This window comes from Bufo bufo, chromosome 9, assembly GCF_905171765.1.
Source record: "Bufo bufo chromosome 9, aBufBuf1.1, whole genome shotgun sequence".
Taxonomy (NCBI): domain Eukaryota; kingdom Metazoa; phylum Chordata; class Amphibia; order Anura; family Bufonidae; genus Bufo; species Bufo bufo.
The window spans coordinates 66,091,374-66,114,190 of NC_053397.1; the positions used below are offsets into that span (position 1 = coordinate 66,091,374).

Consider the following 22,817-nt stretch of genomic DNA (forward strand, 5'->3'; position numbering starts at 1 on the left):
AAATTTATGAAAAAGTTCGGATTGGAAGTCTGGTTTGAACCGAAGTTTCTCCAATTGCTCTGAAAGTTGGCATATAACCCCCTCTATATACAAACAAACTGAAAAAAATGGCATGGTGTTAAACAGGCAGGAAGTGCTCAAACCCATATACAGTTGTGCATGTATATACAGGGGAGCAAATCCTGCATTTATGGCCCGCTGCTAATGGCGATCCCCAGCAAAAATGCATGCAGTGGAGGATGCCCGCGGCATACCACAAGTACCACAATAAACATCCTACACAAGATAGCAATTATGTGGATGTGATAACCAATATAACAATATAATAACATTTGCAAAGACAGGTGCACTCTGCACCCTCTGCCACAAGTGCAGGATTTGCTCCCCTGTATATACATGCACAACTGCATATGGATTTGAGCACTTCCTGCCTATTTAACACCATACCATTCCTTCAGTTTGTTTGTATATAGCGATGCCTGGAGGCTACATTTAGGTGCACCTGTGAGGCCTGGGCCTTATCAGCCAGTCTTGAGTGGGACTCGCAGACTCCTCCCTCCTCCCATTGCTAGCATGGCTACATGCTGGAGGTAACTGGTGAGTAGTCTGTGAGTCGGACCTCATGCTCCTGTAATCCTGTTTTTACCGCCATATCAGGAAAAATGAATTTGTTACTATCAAGCGCAAGGAAATTCAGCTTTCTGACGAATCACATTTTCCCTGAAATTCAGATCAAAGCCAATTAGTTTTACTTTGATTTATTAAAAAAGAATAAGATAGCATATTCAGCCATTTCCTGATATTACAGGGGCATTTTCATCTCAGACATTTATGGTATATCACTAGGATATATGACATCAATGTCAGATAGGTGTGGGTCCCACCTTTAGGACTCACTCCTGCCTACAGAATGTGGTCCCCAAAGTGAAAGAGAACACACTGCACATGTGCAGTGTTCTCTCTATTCACTGCTATTGGAGTTCCGAAAATAACCACACTCCGCTATCTTTGGAGGCCTGAAAATATCAGTGAATAGAGACTGCAATGCACATGCACATCCACCGTTCAATTCACTGCAATGGGACTGATGAAAATAGCTGAGCCAGTTTGCCAGGTTATTTTCGGAATTCCCATAGAGATGAATAGAAGGTGGCCACACATGTGGGTGGCCTATTCTGGAAATAGGAGCAAGTCACAGAGGTGGAACCCCCACCTAACACTTATGATGGGAATCCTAGTGACATGCCAATGTCTGAGATGGGAATAGTCTTTAACATTCTTACTTTTTCATTCACCGTTTTGGTCAAGATAAATCTCAATTCCAGCTTCTAAATTACTATTATATTACTTCTAGGTATTTCCTTCTAGATGTGCAGAGAGCTGTCCACCTGGATACAGAAAATTACTAAAAGGAAAAGTAACCTGTTGCTACTCTTGTGTTCCTTGTTCTGCTGGGCAATTTGCTAATCAAACTGGTCAGTCAATATTTGTACTGGAAATAATATTTGTAGTCTTGTGTTAAAAAAATTAATACATTCCAGAATAAATTAAAGAGAAGGAAAAATAGGAAATTACTGAAGAAACCATAAGTAATGGAGTTTGTGTCTTTTCCTATGTTAACCTTTTCAATACTGAGCCACTTTTCACCTTGAACTCAGGCCAATTTTTGCAAATCTGACATTTGTCATTTTAAGTGGTAATAACTTTTGGAATCTTTTCACTTATCCAAGCCATTCACAGCATGACACGTTGTAGTTTATGTTAGTAGTAAAATCAAGTTGATATGTTTAAAAAAAAATAATAAAACATAAAATTCAATATTTTCCAATAAATTCTCAATTTTTGAAATTTGAATAGTTATTAGAACATTCCCCATACAGTATGTCTACTTTATGTTGCCATCATTTTGTAAATGTCATTTTATTTTTTTAAGATGTTAGAAGGCTTAGAAGTTTACAAACAATTTTTCAAATTTTCAAAGCTTAACAAGATTAGCTAGATTAACAGCTTAACAAGCCTCAATAGTTATTAATCATTCCACAGTTTACAGAAACAAAACATATATGCTTGTAAAGTGCTGTATGGAGCCACCACATGGCTCAGAAGGGCCATATGGCTTTTGGAGGGCAGATTTCACTGGAATAACTTTCAGGCGCTATGTCGTATTTGAAGACCACCTGAGGTACCCCTACAGTGGTAACCCCCAAAAAATGACCCCATTTTGCAAACTACACCCCCACTTTTTAAAGGGGTGTAATGAGCCTTTTGACCAAGAAGTTGTTACATAGAATTGGAAAACACTTGGCTATGAAAATGAAAATTTAAATTGTTTACAATAAAATGATGCTTTAGGCCCACATTTTTCACTTTCACAAGGGGTAACAAAAGAAAATTCACCCCACATTTTGTTACCCATTTTCCCCTGAATGTTCCCCTGAATGTGGAAAAACCCCATATATGCTCATATCCTGCAATATGTCCGCACAGCAGGGTTGAGAAGTCAACCCCCAATATATCGATTTTGCAGGCATGGATTTCCAATGCCATTTCGCATTTCACAAATTCTTGAGGTCCCCAGACAATAAAAACGACACCCCTGTACAAGCATTTTAAGACATCAAAAGGGCTAATTTTGACCAAATGAGTGTCTCACAGAATGCAGAAACACTTGGCAAAGAATTTAAAAGCATGGCTGTGAAAATAAAAACATTTACGTTCAAAAGAAAATATTACTTTAGGCACCAATTTTTTCACAAGGTATAATAGGAGAAAATAAACCATGTAATTCATGGAGGACAAATCACAAAGGTTTCAGATTCACAAATTTTTTTAATCTTTAAGGAAATATGTAAGGGTACAATTGCTTATGCGGCAGCATATTCGGCAGGCTATTACGGCAGAGAGTAGCCTGCTAGATTTTGCTGAATCCAGAATTGCTAGATTCTACAGTTTATTACCGGATCGCAATTGATTACAATGGGGTCCGGCCGCTTTCTGGCATAAACGTCGGGTTTTGGCCAGACAAACCCATTCCATGCCAAGTTGTGACAGTCAGGGCATGGCCATGATGTGGCCAAAAAGTCCTTACTGGTTTGGGATCACCACACAGTAAAAAATGATGGGAGGTGACTCATCAGCCAATCACTGGGTCAGGGATACTCCTGTCAGCTTGGGAGGAGTGGGAATGAGGAACATGTTGCTGCCAGTGGGGAAGGGTAGTGTGGTGAAGAATGCTTCTGCCAGTTGTGAAGGGTTTGGTAGAACACTGATACACCAAGCAGTGGGCAAAGGGGTGTGAAGGAGAACAATAATGCTGCCAGTGTGAGTTACAGAGAGGGGGTAACTGCTACAAGTGGGGAAAGGATTGGGAGTTGGACAATGCTGCTGCCAATAGTGCTGCAATATGGTATTTGGGGCTTCTCTGGATGTATTTTGTGCTGCAGCCCTGTGGCATTTGTTGGGTACTGCTATGGAGAAATTTTGTGCTGTGGTATTCTTTGGCACTACTGGGGAGATATTTTGTGTTGCACTGTGACATTTATTTTCTACTATTGCGAAGGTATGGTATGTTGAGCTACACTGTGGTATTTGTTTACCCCTGCTGTGGAGGTATTTTGTTCTGCATTGTGTTGGTGCTGGAGAAGGATTTTGAGCTGTATTGTCGTTTGACGATGTTATTGGGTGGTTCTATGTTACACTTTAATTTCCCTTCTTTTGTTGATGGTACTGTAGGCATATGTAAAGCAATGATGAGTTAAAGCAAAATTCACCACATTGTGCACTGTTGACCACTGATACTTGTAGGTCAGGGTGTGGGAAGATAGTGTATGTGGGCCTGCAGAAGTTTTCTAATCCCTGTCCAGCTTAATTGGGGCTCACCCACTATATATATATATATATATATATATATATATATACTAGCTGAAGGACCTGGCTTTGCTCGGGTATATTTAATCTATTTCATTTAATGTTTGTGTATGTCCTTAAAAGATATCAACACTATCCACTATAACAGTGACATCTACAGCACCGCGCCACCAAAACAGTGACCTCCACAGCCCCCCACCCCTTAACACTGACCCCCACAGTGCCCCATCCCTTAAAATTGAACCTCCACAGCAACCCACCCTCTTAACTTTGACCTTTACAGCAGCCTTCCCCTTTAACAGTGACTTTCACAGCATACCACCCCCTTGACAGTGACCTCCACAGGGGCCCGCCCCTTTAACAGTGGCCTTTACTGGATCGGGGGCGTGTCTGAGTGTGAGCTGCAGAGAAAAAGTCACCCTCCCTTCCACTTCTGCAGCTGACAGAAGTTGATTTTTACCTTCATTTTTTCAATCCCTGTCAGCTGAGGAATGGAGGGGGCGTGGCCTATCCAGATCGGGGCATGGCTTAGTGCGACCTAGAAGTAGATTTTTAACTTCATTTTTTCAATCTCAGTCGGCTGTGGTGTGGCAGGGGGCGTGGCCTGACCGGATTGGGGGTGTGTCCTTTTGAACAGCTCACTCTAATACAGCAGCACTTTGCTGTCTGAGTGTAAGCTGCAGGGAGAAAGTCACCCTACCTCCCACCCCTGGAGCTGACAGAAGTTGATTTTTACCTCAACTTTTTTCAATCCCCGTCGGCTCAGGAGCGGGAGTGGGCGTGGCCTAACTAGATAAGGGGCATGGCTTATCAGGACCGGGGGGTGGGGTTTTAAGTCTTTTGAGGGTGGACATATTGTGGCAGGGGGTGTGTCTGGGCTCTTTCCTGCAAGAGTGACGACCCTCTGGGCACCTTACTGGCTCATTTGCATACCAAATAAACTGGATTTTTAAAGGATAAAAACATCTACTGCTGGAACAAAGGCACATTTTGAAATTAGGTACTAAGTGCTATTAGGCCATGGCTTTACTTCAATAGCAATTATCCTTGTGACAGGTTTCCTTTAAAGCTCTCCTACAGCAGTGAAGATAAATGGCTGGGTTGTTATGGAAACCTGGAGTAAAACTGTGTATGTGGAGGCTGGAGGACCTGCGAGCTTCTATTGGCTGATAAGGGTCATGTGACCAAGCTTCTATTGGTTAAGGCATTTTTGGGGAATATTTCGGGAACGGTACGTCCTAGAGAGCTGAGACCTGGTCTAAAACTTACCCGGACACCTGATGTACCTGTGTACCAAACTTTGTGATTGTAAATGCGACGAGCTACTTGAGAAACTTTGGTGCGGTGCTCGGGCTCAGACATATCCTACACCATAGGATATGTTGGCTAATCTCTCAATTTTAACATCAGTTTGAGGGTTTAGTAAGACCGCAGAGTGCACCTGTCTTTGCTATTATTTTGTTATATTGTTATATTGATTATCACATCCACATAATTGCTATCTTGTGTAGGATGTCTATTGTGGTACTTGTGGTTCGCTGCGGGCATCCTTCACTGTATGCATTTTTGCTGGGGATCGTCATTAGCAACGGGCCACAAGTGCAGGATTTGCTCCCCTATATATATGCACAACTGCATGTGGGTTTGAGCATTTCCTGCTTGGTTAATGCCACACCATTCTTTTCAGTTTGTAAATGCGACGGTGCAGATTCCTTTAGCGGACACACACACATACACTCAGCTTTATATATTAGATATATACACTGCTCAAAAAAATAAAGGGAACACAAAAATAACACATCCTAGATCTGAATTAATTAAATATTCTTCTGAAATACTTTGTTCTTTACATAGTTGAATGTGCTGACAACAAAATCACACAAAAATAAAAAAATGGAAATCAAATTTTTTAACCCATGGAGGTCTGGATTTGGAGTCACACTCAAAATTAAAGTGGAAAAACATACTACAGGCTGATCCAACTTTGATGTAATGTCCTTAAAACAAGTCAAAATGAGGCTCAGTATTGTGTGTGGCCTCTACGTGCCTGTATGACCTCCCTACAACGCCTGTGCATGCTCCTGATGAGGTGGCAGACGGTCTCCTGAGGGATCTCCTCCCAGACCTGGACTAAAGCATCTGCCAACTCCTGGACAGTCTGTGGTGCAACGTGACGTTGGTGGATAGAGCGAGACATGATGTCCCAGATGTGATCAATTGGATTCAGGTCTGGGGAACGGGCGGGCCAGTCCATAGCATCAATGCCTTCATCTTGCAGGAACTGCTGACACACTCCAGCCACATGAGGTCTAGCATTGTCTTTCATTAGGAGGAACCCAGGGCCAACCGCACCAGCATATGGTCTCACAAGGGGTCTGAGGATCTCATCTCGGTACCTAATGGCAGTCAGGCTACCTCTGGCGAGCACATGGAGGGCCAAAGAAATGCCACCCCACACCATTACTGACCCAATGCCAAGCCGGTCATGCTGGAGGATGTTGCAGGCAGCAGAACGTTCTCCACTGCGTCTCCAGACTCTGTCACATGTGCTCAGTGTGAACCTGCTTTCATCTGTGAAGAGCACAGGGCGCCAGTGGCGAATTTGCCAATCTTGGTGTTCTTTGGCAAATGACAAACGTCCTGCACGGTGTTGGGCTGTAAGCACAACCCCCACCTGTGGACGTCGGGCCCTCATATCACCCTCATGGAGTCTGTTTCTGACCGTTTGAGAAGACACATGCACATTTGTGGCCTGCTGGAGGTCATTTTGCAGGGCTCTGGCAGTGCTCCTCCTGTTCCTCCTTGCACAAAGGCGGAAGTAGCGGTTCTGCTGCTGGGTTGTTGCCCTTCTACTGCCTCCTCCACGTCTCATGTACTGGCCTGTCTCCTGGTAGCGCCTCCATGCTCTGGACACTACGCTGACAGACACAGCAAACCTTCTTGCCACAGCTCGCATTGATGTGCCATCCTGGATAAGCTGCACTACCTGAGCCACTTGTGTGGGTTGTAGACTCCGTCTCATGCTACCACTAGAGTGAAAGCACCGCCAGCATTCAAAAGTGACCAAAACATCAGCCAGGAAGCATAGGAATTGAGAAGTGGTCTGTGGTCACCACCTGCAGAACCACTCCTTTATTGGGGGTGTCTTGCTAATTGCCTATAATTTCCACCTGTTGTCTATCCCATTTGCACAACAACATGTAAAATTGATTGTCACTCAGTGTTGCTTCCTAAGTGGACATTTTGATTTTTCACAGAAGTGTGATTGACTTGGAGTTACATTGTGTTGTTTAAGTGTTCCCTTTATTTTTTTGAGCAGTATATATATATATATATATATATATAGAAATAGAAAAAATGTGGCAGCACTCCGGTCTTGTGAAGAAATTCAGTGACGTTTATTCACACTTATTTGCAATGCAGCATTTCAGCCCTCTCAATGGAGCCTTTGTCAAGCTAGTGAACACAGTGTTCTCAAACATATTTATGTGGGTGAGTCCAATTAAGGTAACATGATTAATCATTAAATACAATTTACACATATCCATATAAAACATGATAATACAATTCATTACAGTGTATACATATACATGTGCCATTATAGTTCAAACGTAGCGTATATGTCAATGTGAACACAACTTTAAAAACTCATGTTAGATCAGCATAATAACATAAGTATCGCTGATTATTATATAAAGTGCAGCTGTGCCAAAGTGTGTATATATCAAAACAATAAGGAAGAAATTAAAAGAGGGACAAACCCACGTCATGAAAACCGTTAGCGATTCAATGTTGGCGTCCCCTGGCGTCTGGTGCGCAGGCGTCAGTGTATGCCGGTAAAGCGCGAGATCCTGTCAGGTCCCGCGCATGCGCACAAAACGCTCAAACTGGCGTTCGTACGCAGCGCGTCGGGGCCCAGCAGGGCTCGCGAGATCTCTCCATTTCTCGCGCATGCGCCCCGCGTGGTCACAATCAGCACACTGGCAGCACGCCAGTGCGCATGTCTACGGGAACGGAACCAATATTGTTGTTACCATGTCACCATAGCAACCATGTTTGTATGCGATCTTAAGGGTACAGCAACCACCAGGCAGCGGGCAATGTCTATGGAGCAATGCGCACATGGGGGTTAATCCAGTGCGCAAAATTCCATCGTGGCAAGAGTCCCAAGGCTAGTCTTAACCAGGGATCCAGTCACTACACCCCCGTCACTCGTGGCTGTATATGGAATCAAAGTGGAGGTAGACATATATCACTGGCCCATATGTCCATCACTGGGCACATGAACCTGCGTGGGACGGAGGACCAGACACTCTCGTGTCCCATGTCCCCCGCTCCTATATCCACCCACATCGACATCCTTCTGCCCCAATGGGAGACTATCGCAGATAAATAAATAATATTAATAACATTGGCTTCGAATCCCCAACCTGAATAGTGAATGGAGAGATCTACAAAAAAGAGATACACACAAAATTATATTGGTAACAATCGCTTGAAGTTTTCATGTCGGGCGATGTCCTCTCAATTAAGACAAACGTTTCCATCAAGATAATCTATAGGAGACAAGATAGAGAAAGGAGAATGAATAGAGAATACAGTCTCATCCTATACACTGTCAGACTATAGTCACGCATTCCACTGGTACCTAGTTATATAACCCTAAATTCAACGTTAAGTCCATGTGGTTTTAAGGTACGTAATTGGAAAATCCAATATAGTTCTCTCTGTTTCAGTGTGACCGACCTGTCGCCCCCACGACGTGGCATGGCGATCTGGTCGATTACCCTGAACCGCAAATCCTTTTCAGTGTGTCCTGCTTCCGTAAAGTGCTTAGACACTGGAAGATCTAACCTCTTTTTCCTAATAGTGTACCTGTGATGATTCAGTCTGGTCTTAACATCCCACGTAGTCTCCCCTACATAGAGGAGATGACAGGGGCATTCAAGCAGGTACACTACATAAGAGGAATCACAAGTCAGGTGATGTTTTATCTTAAATTCCTCTCCTGTCTGTGGGTGTATAAAACTCGCTCCTCTTAACATAAGAGGGCAATTTACACACCCATGGCAAGGGAAACTTCCTTTCCTGGATGCTCCAAAATAACTGCTGAATGAGATTTTACTGGTACCGATGTCTGCCCGCACTAATTGATCCTTGATGTTACGTGTGCGCCTGTAAGACATCATAGGGGGATTGGCAAATTCGGGAATATCCTTGAAGTTACTGCCCAAAATGGGCCAATGCCCCTTCAGGATCCCTCCGATTTTATCACTCAGGGGTGAAAACCGCGTAACAAAGGGTATGCGTTTTTCATCCCTTGTCCTGTTTGTACATTTCTTCAAGAGGGTTTCCCTGGACTGTTGCATGACCCTTACTTTATGTTGTTCCACCAGTTTACTCGGGTACCCCCTATTAATAAACTTCTGACCCATTGTGGCGAGTCTGTCTGTAACCTCCTCCTCTCCTTGTACAATTCTCCTAACCCTAAGCAGCTGGCTATAGGGCAACGTCCTAACCATGCTTCTGGGGTGACAGCTGTCATATTTAAGTAGTGTGTTCTTGTCGGTTTTTTTAACAAAAAGGTCAGTATGTAGAAAATCCCCCTGTCTACTCACTGTTACATCCAAAAACTCGATCTTGGTTTCTGAGCTGACCAGTGTAAACTTAATCTCAGGGTCAATCCCATTGAGGAAATCACCAAACTGGTGCAGCTCCTCAATGGAGCCCATCCATAGTAGGAAGATGTCGTCTATGTATCGCCACCACCCCAGAACCTGTCTGAAGTGGTGGCTAACATAGACGTACATCTCCTCCATATGGGCCATATAAATGTTTGCGTAATTTGGCGCCACATTTGAGCCCATCGCGGTCCCGCGTAATTGGACAAAGTATTCATCCTGAAACAAAAAATAGTTGCAGGTGAGTACAATGTCCAAGAGTGTGATCAAAAAGTTTTTACACTTTGCGGAGTATGGTGAATCAGCTAGACATCTTCTAACCGCACCTACCCCCCTATCATGTGTAATAGAAGTGTACAAACTAACTACATCAAATGATGCTAAGATGACATGTGCTGGTAGTTGTATTCCACTAATTTCATTCAAGAAATGTGTAGTATCTCTGACATATGATTTCGCTTTTGAGACATATGGCGACAGAATCCTGTCTAGAAATATGGCAATCTGAGAGAAGGGTGAGCCAATGCCTGATACTATCGGGCGGCCAGGCGGAGAAACAAGTGACTTGTGGATCTTCGGCAGCATGTATATTACCGGTGTCCTCGGCCGGTCCACATAGAGAAAGGAGTGTAACTTGTCATCGATCACACCCTCCTCTCTAGCGGAATCCAGTACCCCACGAATCTTTTTCAAGAATTCAAACTTAGGGTCACCTGGAAGCCTGCGATATACATTTACATCATTCAATTGCCGATATACCTCATCCACATAGTCAGTTGTGTTCATGACCACCACTGCTCCACCCTTGTCTGCCGGTTTAATGGTCAGACAAGGGTTAGCAGCAAGCTCTTTCAAGGCCTTGGTCTCCTCTCCTCTCATATTCCATTTCATACACATTCCTTCTTCTCCTGAATTCTTTAGTGCCTCTAGCTCAATCCTAACTGCATTGATAAATGTATCAAGGGCAACATGATTAACAATAGGAGAAAAATCACTCTTCACATGTAGTTGTACATTATTAAGTGTAAGCTCTGCATCACCTCTCGACCCCACCACTGAGGCTTCAGTGGACTGTTTGTCAAACCAAATTTTTAACTTAATGGCTCTAAAAAAACGATGCAGGTCAAGCTCTAATTGAAACCAATCAATGCTCTTGGCCGGGCAGAAGGAAAGTCCTTTTTCTAAAACAGACAATTGTATTGGTGTTAACACAACAGATGATATATTTACCACAGTTGTCTCTTCCGCATGGTTCTTTGTGATTTCATCAGGCCTCCCTTTACGCCAACTATGTTGCCTCCTTCCCCCTCGTCTGGTCCGATGGGATCTGGACCCAGACCTAAAAAAGGAATGGTGGTTGTAGGTGTATTAGAGCTGGATGCTGCAACAGCATTCCGGGAATCGTCCATCTCTGGAGCTGTGGAGTTGTTCCTTTGTTTGTAGGGTCCAGTCTTCTTACTCTGGGGAGAGGGTCGTTCTACCCTCTTAGGGCCTTTTCTAACAGTCCTCTGTCCTCCTTGCCAACTGTATACAAAGCCGGTAGTGTAATCTTCCATATCCCTTTGCCACTTTTTCCTCTTAGTAGATTGTAGATCTTGTTTTAATTTCTCCAGGTGTAAATTACAATCACTGAAGTATTTCTCTGCATCCTCTGTAGTTAGTATTGCTTTTAATTCCCCTTCTGTCTGTTCCAAACTGATTTTCAAGGTACAGATTTCCTTATGTAGGTATTCAACATTTAACAAAATGATATCCAGAGAGTATTTGTTCGAAATCTGTGCGAACCGTGAACAGAAATCTGGGTTATTAGGAAAGAAATCAGGTCTCAAAATTGAGCGCATGCCCCTTGGTATGCGGTGTGCATGATGATATTCGCTGAGAATAATTGCATGTAAGTCCAAATTGATCAGTCGTTTGGAATATAACTCATACCTTTTCTTAAGATCCAATGTGGACGGTGTTGATAAAAAGGCTACATCTCTTGTGGCACCCTGTAGGATACGTGCTTCATCTTCCTGCGTATAAGAGAAGACGTCCTGGTGTGTACATCCTGTAGCTTGGCTCATATTTCAGGAGAAAAAGAAGGTGCTAGGCTGATAGGTCCAAAATACAAAAATAGAAAATAAATCAGCAGCACTCTGTTGGATTCCGGGTGCAATTCCACAGTTGCTCTTGGATAGGAGCCGTTCAATAGAAATAGAAAAAATATGGCAGCACTCCGGTCTTGTGAAGAAATTCAGTGACGTTTATTCACACTTATTTGCAATGCAGCATTTCAGCCCTCTCAATGGAGCCTTTGTCAAGCTAGTGAACACAGTGTTCTCAAACATATTTATGTGGGTGAGTCCAATTAAGGTAACATGATTAATCATTAAATACAATTTACACATATCCATATAAAACATGATAATACAATTCATTACAGTGTATACATATACATGTGCCATTATAGTTCAAACGTAGCGTATATGTCAATGTGAACACAACTTTAAAAACTCATGTTAGATCAGCATAATAACATAAATATCGCTGATTATTATATAAAGTGCAGCTGTGCCAAAGTGTGTATATATCAAAACAATAAAGAAGAAATTAAAAGAGGGACAAACCCACGTCATGAAAACCGTTAGCGATTCAATGTTGGCGTCCCCTGGCGTCTGGTGCGCAGGCGTCAGTGTATGCCGGTAAAGCGCGAGATCCTGTCAGGTCCCGCGCATGCGCACAAAACGCTCAAACTGGCGTTCGTACGCAGCGCGTCGGGGCCCAGCAGGGCTCGCGAGATCTCTCCATTTCTCGCGCATGCGCCCCGCGTGGTCACAATCAGCACACTGGCAGCACGCCAGTGCGCATGTCTACGGGAACGGAACCAATATTGTTGTTACCATGTCACCATAGCAACCATGTTTGTATGCGATCTTAAGGGTACAGCAACCACCAGGCAGCGGGCAATGTCTATGGAGCAATGCGCACATGGGGGTTAATCCAGTGCGCAAAATTCCATCGTGGCAAGAGTCCCAAGGCTAGTCTTAACCAGGGATCCAGTCACTACACCCCCGTCACTCGTGGCTGTATATGGAATCAAAGTGGAGGTAGACATATATCACTGGCCCATATGTCCATCACTGGGCACATGAACCTGCGTGGGACGGAGGACCAGACACTCTCGTGTCCCATGTCCCCCGCTCCTATATCCACCCACATCGACATCCTTCTGCCCCAATGGGAGACTATCGCAGATAAATAAATAATATTAATAACATTGGCTTCGAATCCCCAACCTGAATAGTGAATGGAGAGATCTACAAAAAAGAGATACACACAAAATTATATTGGTAACAATCGCTTGAAGTTTTCATGTCGGGCGATGTCCTCTCAATTAAGACAAACGTTTCCATCAAGATAATCTATAGGAGACAAGATAGAGAAAGGAGAATGAATAGAGAATACAGTCTCATCCTATACACTGTCAGACTATAGTCACGCATTCCACTGGTACCTAGTTATATAACCCTAAATTCAACGTTAAGTCCATGTGGTTTTAAGGTACGTAATTGGAAAATCCAATATAGTTCTCTCTGTTTCAGTGTGACCGACCTGTCGCCCCCACGACGTGGCATGGCGATCTGGTCGATTACCCTGAACCGCAAATCCTTTTCAGTGTGTCCTGCTTCCGTAAAGTGCTTAGACACTGGAAGATCTAACCTCTTTTTCCTAATAGTGTACCTGTGCACCAGACGCCAGGGGACGCCAACATTGAATCGCTAACGGTTTTCATGACGTGGGTTTGTCCCTCTTTTACTTTCTTCCTTATTGTTTTGATATATACACACTTTGGCACAGCTGCACTTTATATAATAATCAGCGATACTTATGTTATTATGCTGATCTAACATGAGTTTTTAAAGTTGTGTTCACATTGACATATACGCTACGTTTGAACTATAATGGCACATGTATATGTATACACTGTAATGAATTGTATTATCATGTTTTATATGGATATGTGTAAATTGTATTTAATGATTAATCATGTTACCTTAATTGGACTCACCCACATAAATATGTTTGAGAACACTGTGTTCACTAGCTTGACAAAGGCTCCATTGAGAGGGCTGAAATGCTGCATTGCAAATAAGTGTGAATAAACGTCACTGAATTTCTTCACAAGACCGGAGTGCTGCCATATTTTTTCTATTTCTATTGAACGGCTCCTATCCAAGAGCAACTGTGGAATTGCACCCGGAATCCAACAGAGTGCTGCTGATTTATTTTCTATTTTTGTATTTTGGACCTATCAGCCTAGCACCTTCTTTTTCTCCTGAAATATGAGCCAAGCTACAGGATGTACACACCAGGACGTCTTCTCTTATACGCAGGAAGATGAAGCACGTATCCTACAGGGTGCCACAAGAGATGTAGCCTTTTTATCAACACCGTCCACATTGGATCTTAAGAAAAGGTATGAGTTATATTCCAAACGACTGATCAATTTGGACTTACATGCAATTATTCTCAGCGAATATCATCATGCACACCGCATACCAAGGGGCATGCGCTCAATTTTGAGACCTGATTTCTTTCCTAATAACCCAGATTTCTGTTCACGGTTCGCACAGATTTCGAACAAATACTCTCTGGATATCATTTTGTTAAATGTTGAATACCTACATAAGGAAATCTGTACCTTGAAAATCAGTTTGGAACAGACAGAAGGGGAATTAAAAGCAATACTAACTACAGAGGATGCAGAGAAATACTTCAGTGATTGTAATTTACACCTGGAGAAATTAAAACAAGATCTACAATCTACTAAGAGGAAAAAGTGGCAAAGGGATATGGAAGATTACACTACTGGCTTTGTATACAGTTGGCAAGGAGGACAGAGGACTGTTAGAAAAGGCCCTAAGAGGGTAGAACGACCCTCTCCCCAGAGTAAGAAGACTGGACCCTACAAACAAAGGAACAACTCCACAGCTCCAGAGATGGACGATTCCCGGAATGCTGTTGCAGCATCCAGCTCTAATACACCTACAACCACCATTCCTTTTTTAGGTCTGGGTCCAGATCCCATCGGACCAGACGAGGGGGAAGGAGGCAACATAGTTGGCGTAAAGGGAGGCCTGATGAAATCACAAAGAACCATGCGGAAGAGACAACTGTGGTAAATATATCATCTGTTGTGTTAACACCAATACAATTGTCTGTTTTAGAAAAAGGACTTTCCTTCTGCCCGGCCAAGAGCATTGATTGGTTTCAATTAGAGCTTGACCTGCATCGTTTTTTTAGAGCCATTAAGTTAAAAATTTGGTTTGACAAACAGTCCACTGAAGCCTCAGTGGTGGGGTCGAGAGGTGATGCAGAGCTTACACTTAATAATGTACAACTACATGTGAAGAGTGATTTTTCTCCTATTGTTAATCATGTTGCCCTTGATACATTTATCAATGCAGTTAGGATTGAGCTAGAGGCACTAAAGAATTCAGGAGAAGAAGGAATGTGTATGAAATGGAATATGAGAGGAGAGGAGACCAAGGCCTTGAAAGAGCTTGCTGCTAACCCTTGTCTGACCATTAAACCGGCAGACAAGGGTGGAGCAGTGGTGGTCATGAACACAACTGACTATGTGGATGAGGTATATCGGCAATTGAATGATGTAAATGTATATCGCAGGCTTCCAGGTGACCCTAAGTTTGAATTCTTGAAAAAGATTCGTGGGGTACTGGATTCCGCTAGAGAGGAGGGTGTGATCGATGACAAGTTACACTCCTTTCTCTATGTGGACCGGCCGAGGACACCGGTAATATACATGCTGCCGAAGATCCACAAGTCACTTGTTTCTCCGCCTGGCCGCCCGATAGTATCAGGCATTGGCTCACCCTTCTCTCAGATTGCCATATTTCTAGACAGGATTCTGTCGCCATATGTCTCAAAAGCGAAATCATATGTCAGAGATACTACACATTTCTTGAATGAAATTAGTGGAATACAACTACCAGCACATGTCATCTTAGCATCATTTGATGTAGTTAGTTTGTACACTTCTATTACACATGATAGGGGGGTAGGTGCGGTTAGAAGATGTCTAGCTGATTCACCATACTCCGCAAAGTGTAAAAACTTTTTGATCACACTCTTGGACATTGTACTCACCTGCAACTATTTTTTGTTTCAGGATGAATACTTTGTCCAATTACGCGGGACCGCGATGGGCTCAAATGTGGCGCCAAATTACGCAAACATTTATATGGCCCATATGGAGGAGATGTACGTCTATGTTAGCCACCACTTCAGACAGGTTCTGGGGTGGTGGCGATACATAGACGACATCTTCCTACTATGGATGGGCTCCATTGAGGAGCTGCACCAGTTTGGTGATTTCCTCAATGGGATTGACCCTGAGATTAAGTTTACACTGGTCAGCTCAGAAACCAAGATCGAGTTTTTGGATGTAACAGTGAGTAGACAGGGGGATTTTCTACATACTGACCTTTTTGTTAAAAAAACCGACAAGAACACACTACTTAAATATGACAGCTGTCACCCCAGAAGCATGGTTAGGACGTTGCCCTATAGCCAGCTGCTTAGGGTTAGGAGAATTGTACAAGGAGAGGAGGAGGTTACAGACAGACTCGCCACAATGGGTCAGAAGTTTATTAATAGGGGGTACCCGAGTAAACTGGTGGAACAACATAAAGTAAGGGTCATGCAACAGTCCAGGGAAACCCTCTTGAAGAAATGTACAAACAGGACAAGGGATGAAAAACGCATACCCTTTGTTACGCGGTTTTCACCCCTGAGTGATAAAATCGGAGGGATCCTGAAGGGGCATTGGCCCATTTTGGGCAGTAACTTCAAGGATATTCCCGAATTTGCCAATCCCCCTATGATGTCTTACAGGCGCACACGTAACATCAAGGATCAATTAGTGCGGGCAGACATCGGTACCAGTAAAATCTCATTCAGCAGTTATTTTGGAGCATCCAGGAAAGGAAGTTTCCCTTGCCATGGGTGTGTAAATTGCCCTCTTATGTTAAGAGGAGCGAGTTTTATACACCCACAGACAGGAGAGGAATTTAAGATAAAACATCACCTGACTTGTGATTCCTCTTATGTAGTGTACCTGCTTGAATGCCCCTGTCATCTCCTCTATGTAGGGGAGACTACGTGGGATGTTAAGACCAGACTGAATCATCACAGGTACACTATTAGGAAAAAGAGGTTAGATCTTCCAGTGTCTAAGCACTTTACGGAAGCAGGACACACTGAAAAGGATTTGCGGTTCAGGGTAATCGACCAGATCGCCATGCCACGTCGTGGGGGCGACAGGTCGGTCACACTGAAACAGAGAGAACTATATTGGATTTTCCAATTACGTACCTTAAAACCACATGGACTTAACGTTGAATTTAGGGTTATATAACTAGGTACCAGTGGAATGCGTGACTATAGTCTGACAGTGTATAGGATGAGACTGTATTCTCTATTCATTCTCCTTTCTCTATCTTGTCTCCCATAGATTATCTTGATGGAAACGTTTGTCTTAATTGAGAGGACATCGCCCGACATGAAAACTTCAAGCGATTGTTACCAATATAATTTTGTGTGTATCTCTTTTTTGTAGATCTCTCCATTCACTATTCAGGTTGGGGATTCGAAGCCAATGTTATTAATATTATTTATTTATCTGCGATAGTCTCCCATTGGGGCAGAAGGATGTCGATGTGGGTGGATATAGGAGCGGGGGACATGGGACACGAGAGTGTCTGGTCCTCCGTCCCACGCAGGTTCATGTGCCCAGTGATGGACATATGGGCCAGTGATATATGTCTACCTCCACTTTGATTCCATATACAGCCACGAGTGACGGGGGTGTAGTGACTGGATCCCTGGTTAAGACTAGCCTTGGGACTCTTGCCACGATGGAATTTTGCGCACTGGATTAACCCCCATGTGCGCATTGCTCCATAGACATTGCCCGCTGCCTGGTGGTTGCTGTACCCTTAAGATCGCATACAAACATGGTTGCTATGGTGACATGGTAACAACAATATTGGTTCCGTTCCCGTAGACATGCGCACTGGCGTGCTGCCAGTGTGCTGATTGTGACCACGCGGGGCGCATGCGCGAGAAATGGAGAGATCTCGCGAGCCCTGCTGGGCCCTGACGCGCTGCGTACGAACGCCAGTTTGAGCGTTTTGTGCGCATGCGCGGGACCTGACAGGATCTCGCGCTTTACCGGCATACACTGACGCCTGCGCACCAGACGCCAGGGGACGCCAACATTGAATCGCTAACGGTTTTCATGACGTGGGTTTGTCCCTCTTTTAATTTCTTCCTTATTGTTTTGATATATACACACTTTGGCACAGCTGCACTTTATATAATAATCAGCGATACTTATGTTATTATGCTGATCTAACATGAGTTTTTAAAGTTGTGTTCACATTGACATATACGCTACGTTTGAACTATAATGGCACATGTATATGTATACACTGTAATGAATTGTATTATCATGTTTTATATGGATATGTGTAAATTGTATTTAATGATTAATCATGTTACCTTAATTGGACTCACCCACATAAATATGTTTGAGAACACTGTGTTCACTAGCTTGACAAAGGCTCCATTGAGAGGGCTGAAATGCTGCATTGCAAATAAGTGTGAATAAACGTCACTGAATTTCTTCACAAGACCGGAGTGCTGCCATATTTTTTCTATTTCTATTGAACGGCTCCTATCCAAGAGCAACTGTGGAATTGCACCCGGAATCCAACAGAGTGCTGCTGATTTATTTTCTATTTATATATATATATATATATATATATATATATTATACCTGCACTCTCTAGGCAATCAGTCAGAAACAAATGGAAGAAAATAAACCATTTAATGAGTTTCCAAATATCAGAAAAGTCATAAAATAAATTACAAGCATATTATCTATTAAAATACACAATTGTTAGAAGTAGCAATATTATGTTATCTGGATTATCTATAAATTAAAAATTCATAGATGACAATACCAATAAATATTTTTTAGAGCAGGCTTTGTGGCCACCTGCCTCCTTAGATGCTGTGGAGAGGGTCCCCACCCGTAGTAATAGTATGCAAAAATCACAGCAAAATACATATTTGTCTTTGTTCTGTGAACTATTTTATTTTGCGGCAATATACATGTGCATACATGTGCATGTGCAAACGTTTTCGGCCTTATTAGGCCTTCGTCAGGCACTACAAAAGTAATACAGGCATAAATCAATATATATAAACATAATTGTCAACTTGTATGTTTTACATTGCATATAAGATACATAAATTGCAAAAATTAGCCGTGTCTTTAATATAGGTAATGTCCGCTAGTAGATGCGCTATGACAGTCATATCTGTTAAACAAGTTATGAGGAAAAAATTCACCATAAATCTTCTTTTCTCTTATTACCTATAAATAGCTTGACATCTGAAGTAAATGCATCATATGATCACTTGGCATAACTTATATCTAATTTCAAAGATCTATTTTCATCTGAATAGCTCCTACTATGCATTACATTTTAATCTTAAGTGAGCACGAAGGAATAGTAAGTATCAATAATAGCTGTTGTATTCTCTTACCTATGCCGCCAGAGGTAGAAGTGAGAAGAATGATGAGCAGTACATGGAGCGCTCCGGCCGCCAGAGAGTACGTCTGTCATAATGAATATACTGATCCAGTCCCGCTTTTTATCATGCTAGCGGGACCGGTATGTCGGCTGCATCAGGAGGGGGAGGCGCGGCCGGCCGGTTCCATACAAGCGGAAGAAAGGCGGTGGAACGCAGAATGCGTTCCAAATGACAGGAAGTGATGAGTATGTGCGCTCCATAGACCGGAAATGACGCCGGTGGAGTGCACTGGACAGAAAATAACACAGTAATAGTATTATCTAAGGAGCAGAAGAGAAATATTAATAAAAGGATACCTCCTGCGGTATGGTCCTAAGGGATCTATTTAGGATACCTATGGGGATTGTGAAAGGTATAAAATATTAGTATTTATGAAAGTTACTATGGAGATGAATAGACTATGGCAATATGTAGATTCTGGCAATACAGAAGTCAACCGTCTACTATAACATTTGTCATCATAATTTTCTAGAAACAACCGAACCATAGTTTTGTCATTCACATTATGCAATAATTGTATGACCAGGATATATATTTCTTATATATATTTTGACGTCACAATCAGGTAAGAGGTTACATAAACGCATATAGTTCGTATTCTCTATTCAATCCTTTAGGAGACAGTGTTTGTAGGGTATGTATCCAGAATGCCTCTCTATGTTTCAGAATTCTGGATCTATCTCCTCCTCTTCTTGGTGGTAGCACATGTTCAATAATTTGAAATTTCAGTTGTGAGATGTTGTGTTGAGCTTGATCAAAATAATATGGGAGTGGTAATAACAGATTTTGGCGGCGTATTGTGGATTTATGTTGACATATTCTATCTCTGATTGTTTGTGTGGTTTCGCCTACATACAGTACATACCAAACGTTTGGACACACCTTCTCATTCAAAGAGTTTTCTTTATTTTCATGACTATGAAAATTGTAGATTCACACTGAAGGCATCAAAACTATGAATTAACACATGTGGAATTATATACATAACAAACAAGTGTGAAACAACTGAAAATATGTCATATTCTAGGTTCTTCAAAATAGCCACCTTTTGGCTTTGATTACTGCTTTGCACACTCTTGGCATTCTCTTGATGAGCTTCAAGAGGTAGTCCCCTGAAATGGTTTTCACTTCACAGGTGTGCCCTGTCAGGTTTAATAAGTGGGATTTCTTGCCTTATAAATGGGGTTGGGACCATCAGTGGCGTTGAGAAGTCAGGTGGATACACAGCTGATAGTCCTACTGAATAGACTGTTAGAATTTGTATTATGGCAAGAAAAAAGCAGCTAAGTAAAGAAAAATGAGTGGCCATCATTACTTTAAGAAATGAAGGTCAGTCAGTCAGCCGAAAAATTGGGAAAACTTTGAAAGTAAGGGCTATTTGACCATGAAGGAGAGTGATGGGGTGCTGCGCCAGATGACCTGGCCTCCAGTCACCGGACCTGAACCCAATCGAGATGGTTTGGGGTGAGCTGGACCGCAGAGTGAAGGCAAAAGGGCCAACAAGTGCTAAGCATCTCTGGAAACTCTTTCAAGACTGTTGGAAGACCATTTCAGGGGACTACATCTTGAAGCTCATCAAGAGAATGCCAAGAGTGTGCAAAGCAGTAATCAAAGCAAAAGGTGGCTATTTTGAAGAACCTAGAATATGACATATTTTTTGTTGTTTCACACTTGTTTGTTATGTATATAATTCCACATGTGTTAATTCATAGTTTTGATGCCTTCATAGTCATGAAAATAAAGAAAACTCTTTGAATGAGAAGGTGTGTCCAAACTTTTGGTCCTCAAGGGCATTTAATGGTGTATACTACGTAGTCAGTTTCACAAGTGAAATAGCCTTGAATTTTAAATGGTTTGCCTGTGTGTGGGTGAGAAATGATTGATCCTTTTTGTACATTACTACATTGTGCACAGTGTAGACATGGAAAAGTGCAAGTTTTCTGAGTCTGGAACAGTAATTGTCTTGGATGTGACTTGGATGGGCCTATGTCTGCTCTGATGAGGAAATCCTTGATATTTTTGGGTCTGCGGTTACACGGGAGAATGGGATTCCTAAATTCCTCAATCTCCGGAAAGGCCTTTCATAAGAGAGGCCAGTGGGACTTGATTATATTAATCACTTTTCGAGCACTGGGATGGAATTTATGGACAAAGGCAAGACGTTTATCATCTGTAGTTCCTCTAATTTTCCCTTTTGTTGGGATCTGTAAAGTTTGTGAGGGATAGCCCCTTTCTCTGAACCGGTCCTTCATTTCCGTTTCTCGTTCCTTCCTAAGTAAGGGATCAGTAACTATTGCCTGTACTCTTTTAAGTTGTGATCCTGGTAATGCTTTCTTTGTAGTGGGAGGGTGGAAGCTAGTGAAATGTAACAGATTATTTCTATCTGTTGGTTTGTGAAAAAGATCAGTGGATAACTTGCCTGATGAGTCCTTGTGTACTGTTCTATCCAGAAAACTGATGGATGTCCTGTCATAGTGTATAGTGAATTGTAATTCCGGATAGATGTTGTTAAGAAACTGATGAAATTGTATGAGTGTATCAATGGATCCTAACCAGATGCAAAAGACGTCATCTATATATCGTTTCCATAATCGGCTATATTGTTGGAAAAGTGGATTTTGGTAGATATGTGACTCCTCTACATCTGTCATGTAACTGTTAGCATATGGGGGGCTACGTTAGACCCCATTGCCGTTCCTTGTATATGCATGTAGTAGGTATCTTGAAAAAGGAAAAAATTGTTATGTTGAACAAGAGTCAGTAGGTCTATACTGAGTGAGATGATGTCCTTGTCTATCTGGTTGTTCTGAAGTAGTTTATTCACTGCGGAAATGCCTTTGGGGTGTTGTATCGACGTATACAAGCTTGTGACATCCCACGTCACTAATAGATTATCTGGGGAGAGTGGTTCTAGACCGTGAATGATTTTAAGAAAAGATGTGGTATCCAAGAGAAAGGACTTAGTGTTTCTGATCAAAAGGGTGAGTATTTTTTCGAGAAAAATAGCTAAAGGAGACAATAGTGATTCTGTTGAAGCCACTATTGGTCTTCCTGGTGGGTTGGTCAAATCTTTATGAATTTTGGGAAGTACATAAAATACTGGAGTGATGGGATGAGATTTTGTTAGGAAGGTAACTATTTTTGTATCAATGATGTTATTGGTTTGGTAGTGTTTTAAAACCTCCTGTATCTTCTTAGTGATTAAGGATGATGGATTACGGTCTAGAATTTTGTATACTGTAGTATCTTGGAGTTGACGTTGGATATCAGCGATGTATCTTGTTTTATCCATTATCACTAATGCACCCCCTTTATCTGCTGGTTTGACTATTATTTGTTTTGACTTTTGTAAAGGGCTAAGTGCTTGTCTTTCGACGTTATCAATGTTTTTATATTTATATTTCCCTATTCGGACGTGCTGTTTAAATGTCTCTACTACTTTTTGTACTAGCTCAATGAATGTTTCGATAGCGGAATGTGTTTTTGGCGGTACAAAGGTGCTCTTATTACGCAATCCTAACTGGGTGATGGAGATTTTTGTAGAAACCTCCTGTGTGGTATCTGACATAGTTTTTGAGAAATGCGCTTTTAGGCGTACATTTC

The 22,817-nt window shown here is 42.2% G+C and overlaps 1 protein-coding gene across 1 annotated transcript; it reads right to left on the reverse strand.

Moving 5' to 3' along the window:
* Window positions 1–8,222: 8,222 nt before the first annotated feature.
* On the reverse strand, window positions 8,223–11,526 carry LOC120979536. Its single transcript, XM_040408339.1, has 2 exons — window positions 10,779–11,526; window positions 8,223–8,423 (listed from the first exon to the last, which is right to left on the reverse strand). Coding segments are annotated over exons 1-2 (612 nt in total). The 5' UTR covers window positions 11,390–11,526; the 3' UTR covers window positions 8,223–8,422.
* Window positions 11,527–22,817: the final 11,291 nt, after the last annotated feature.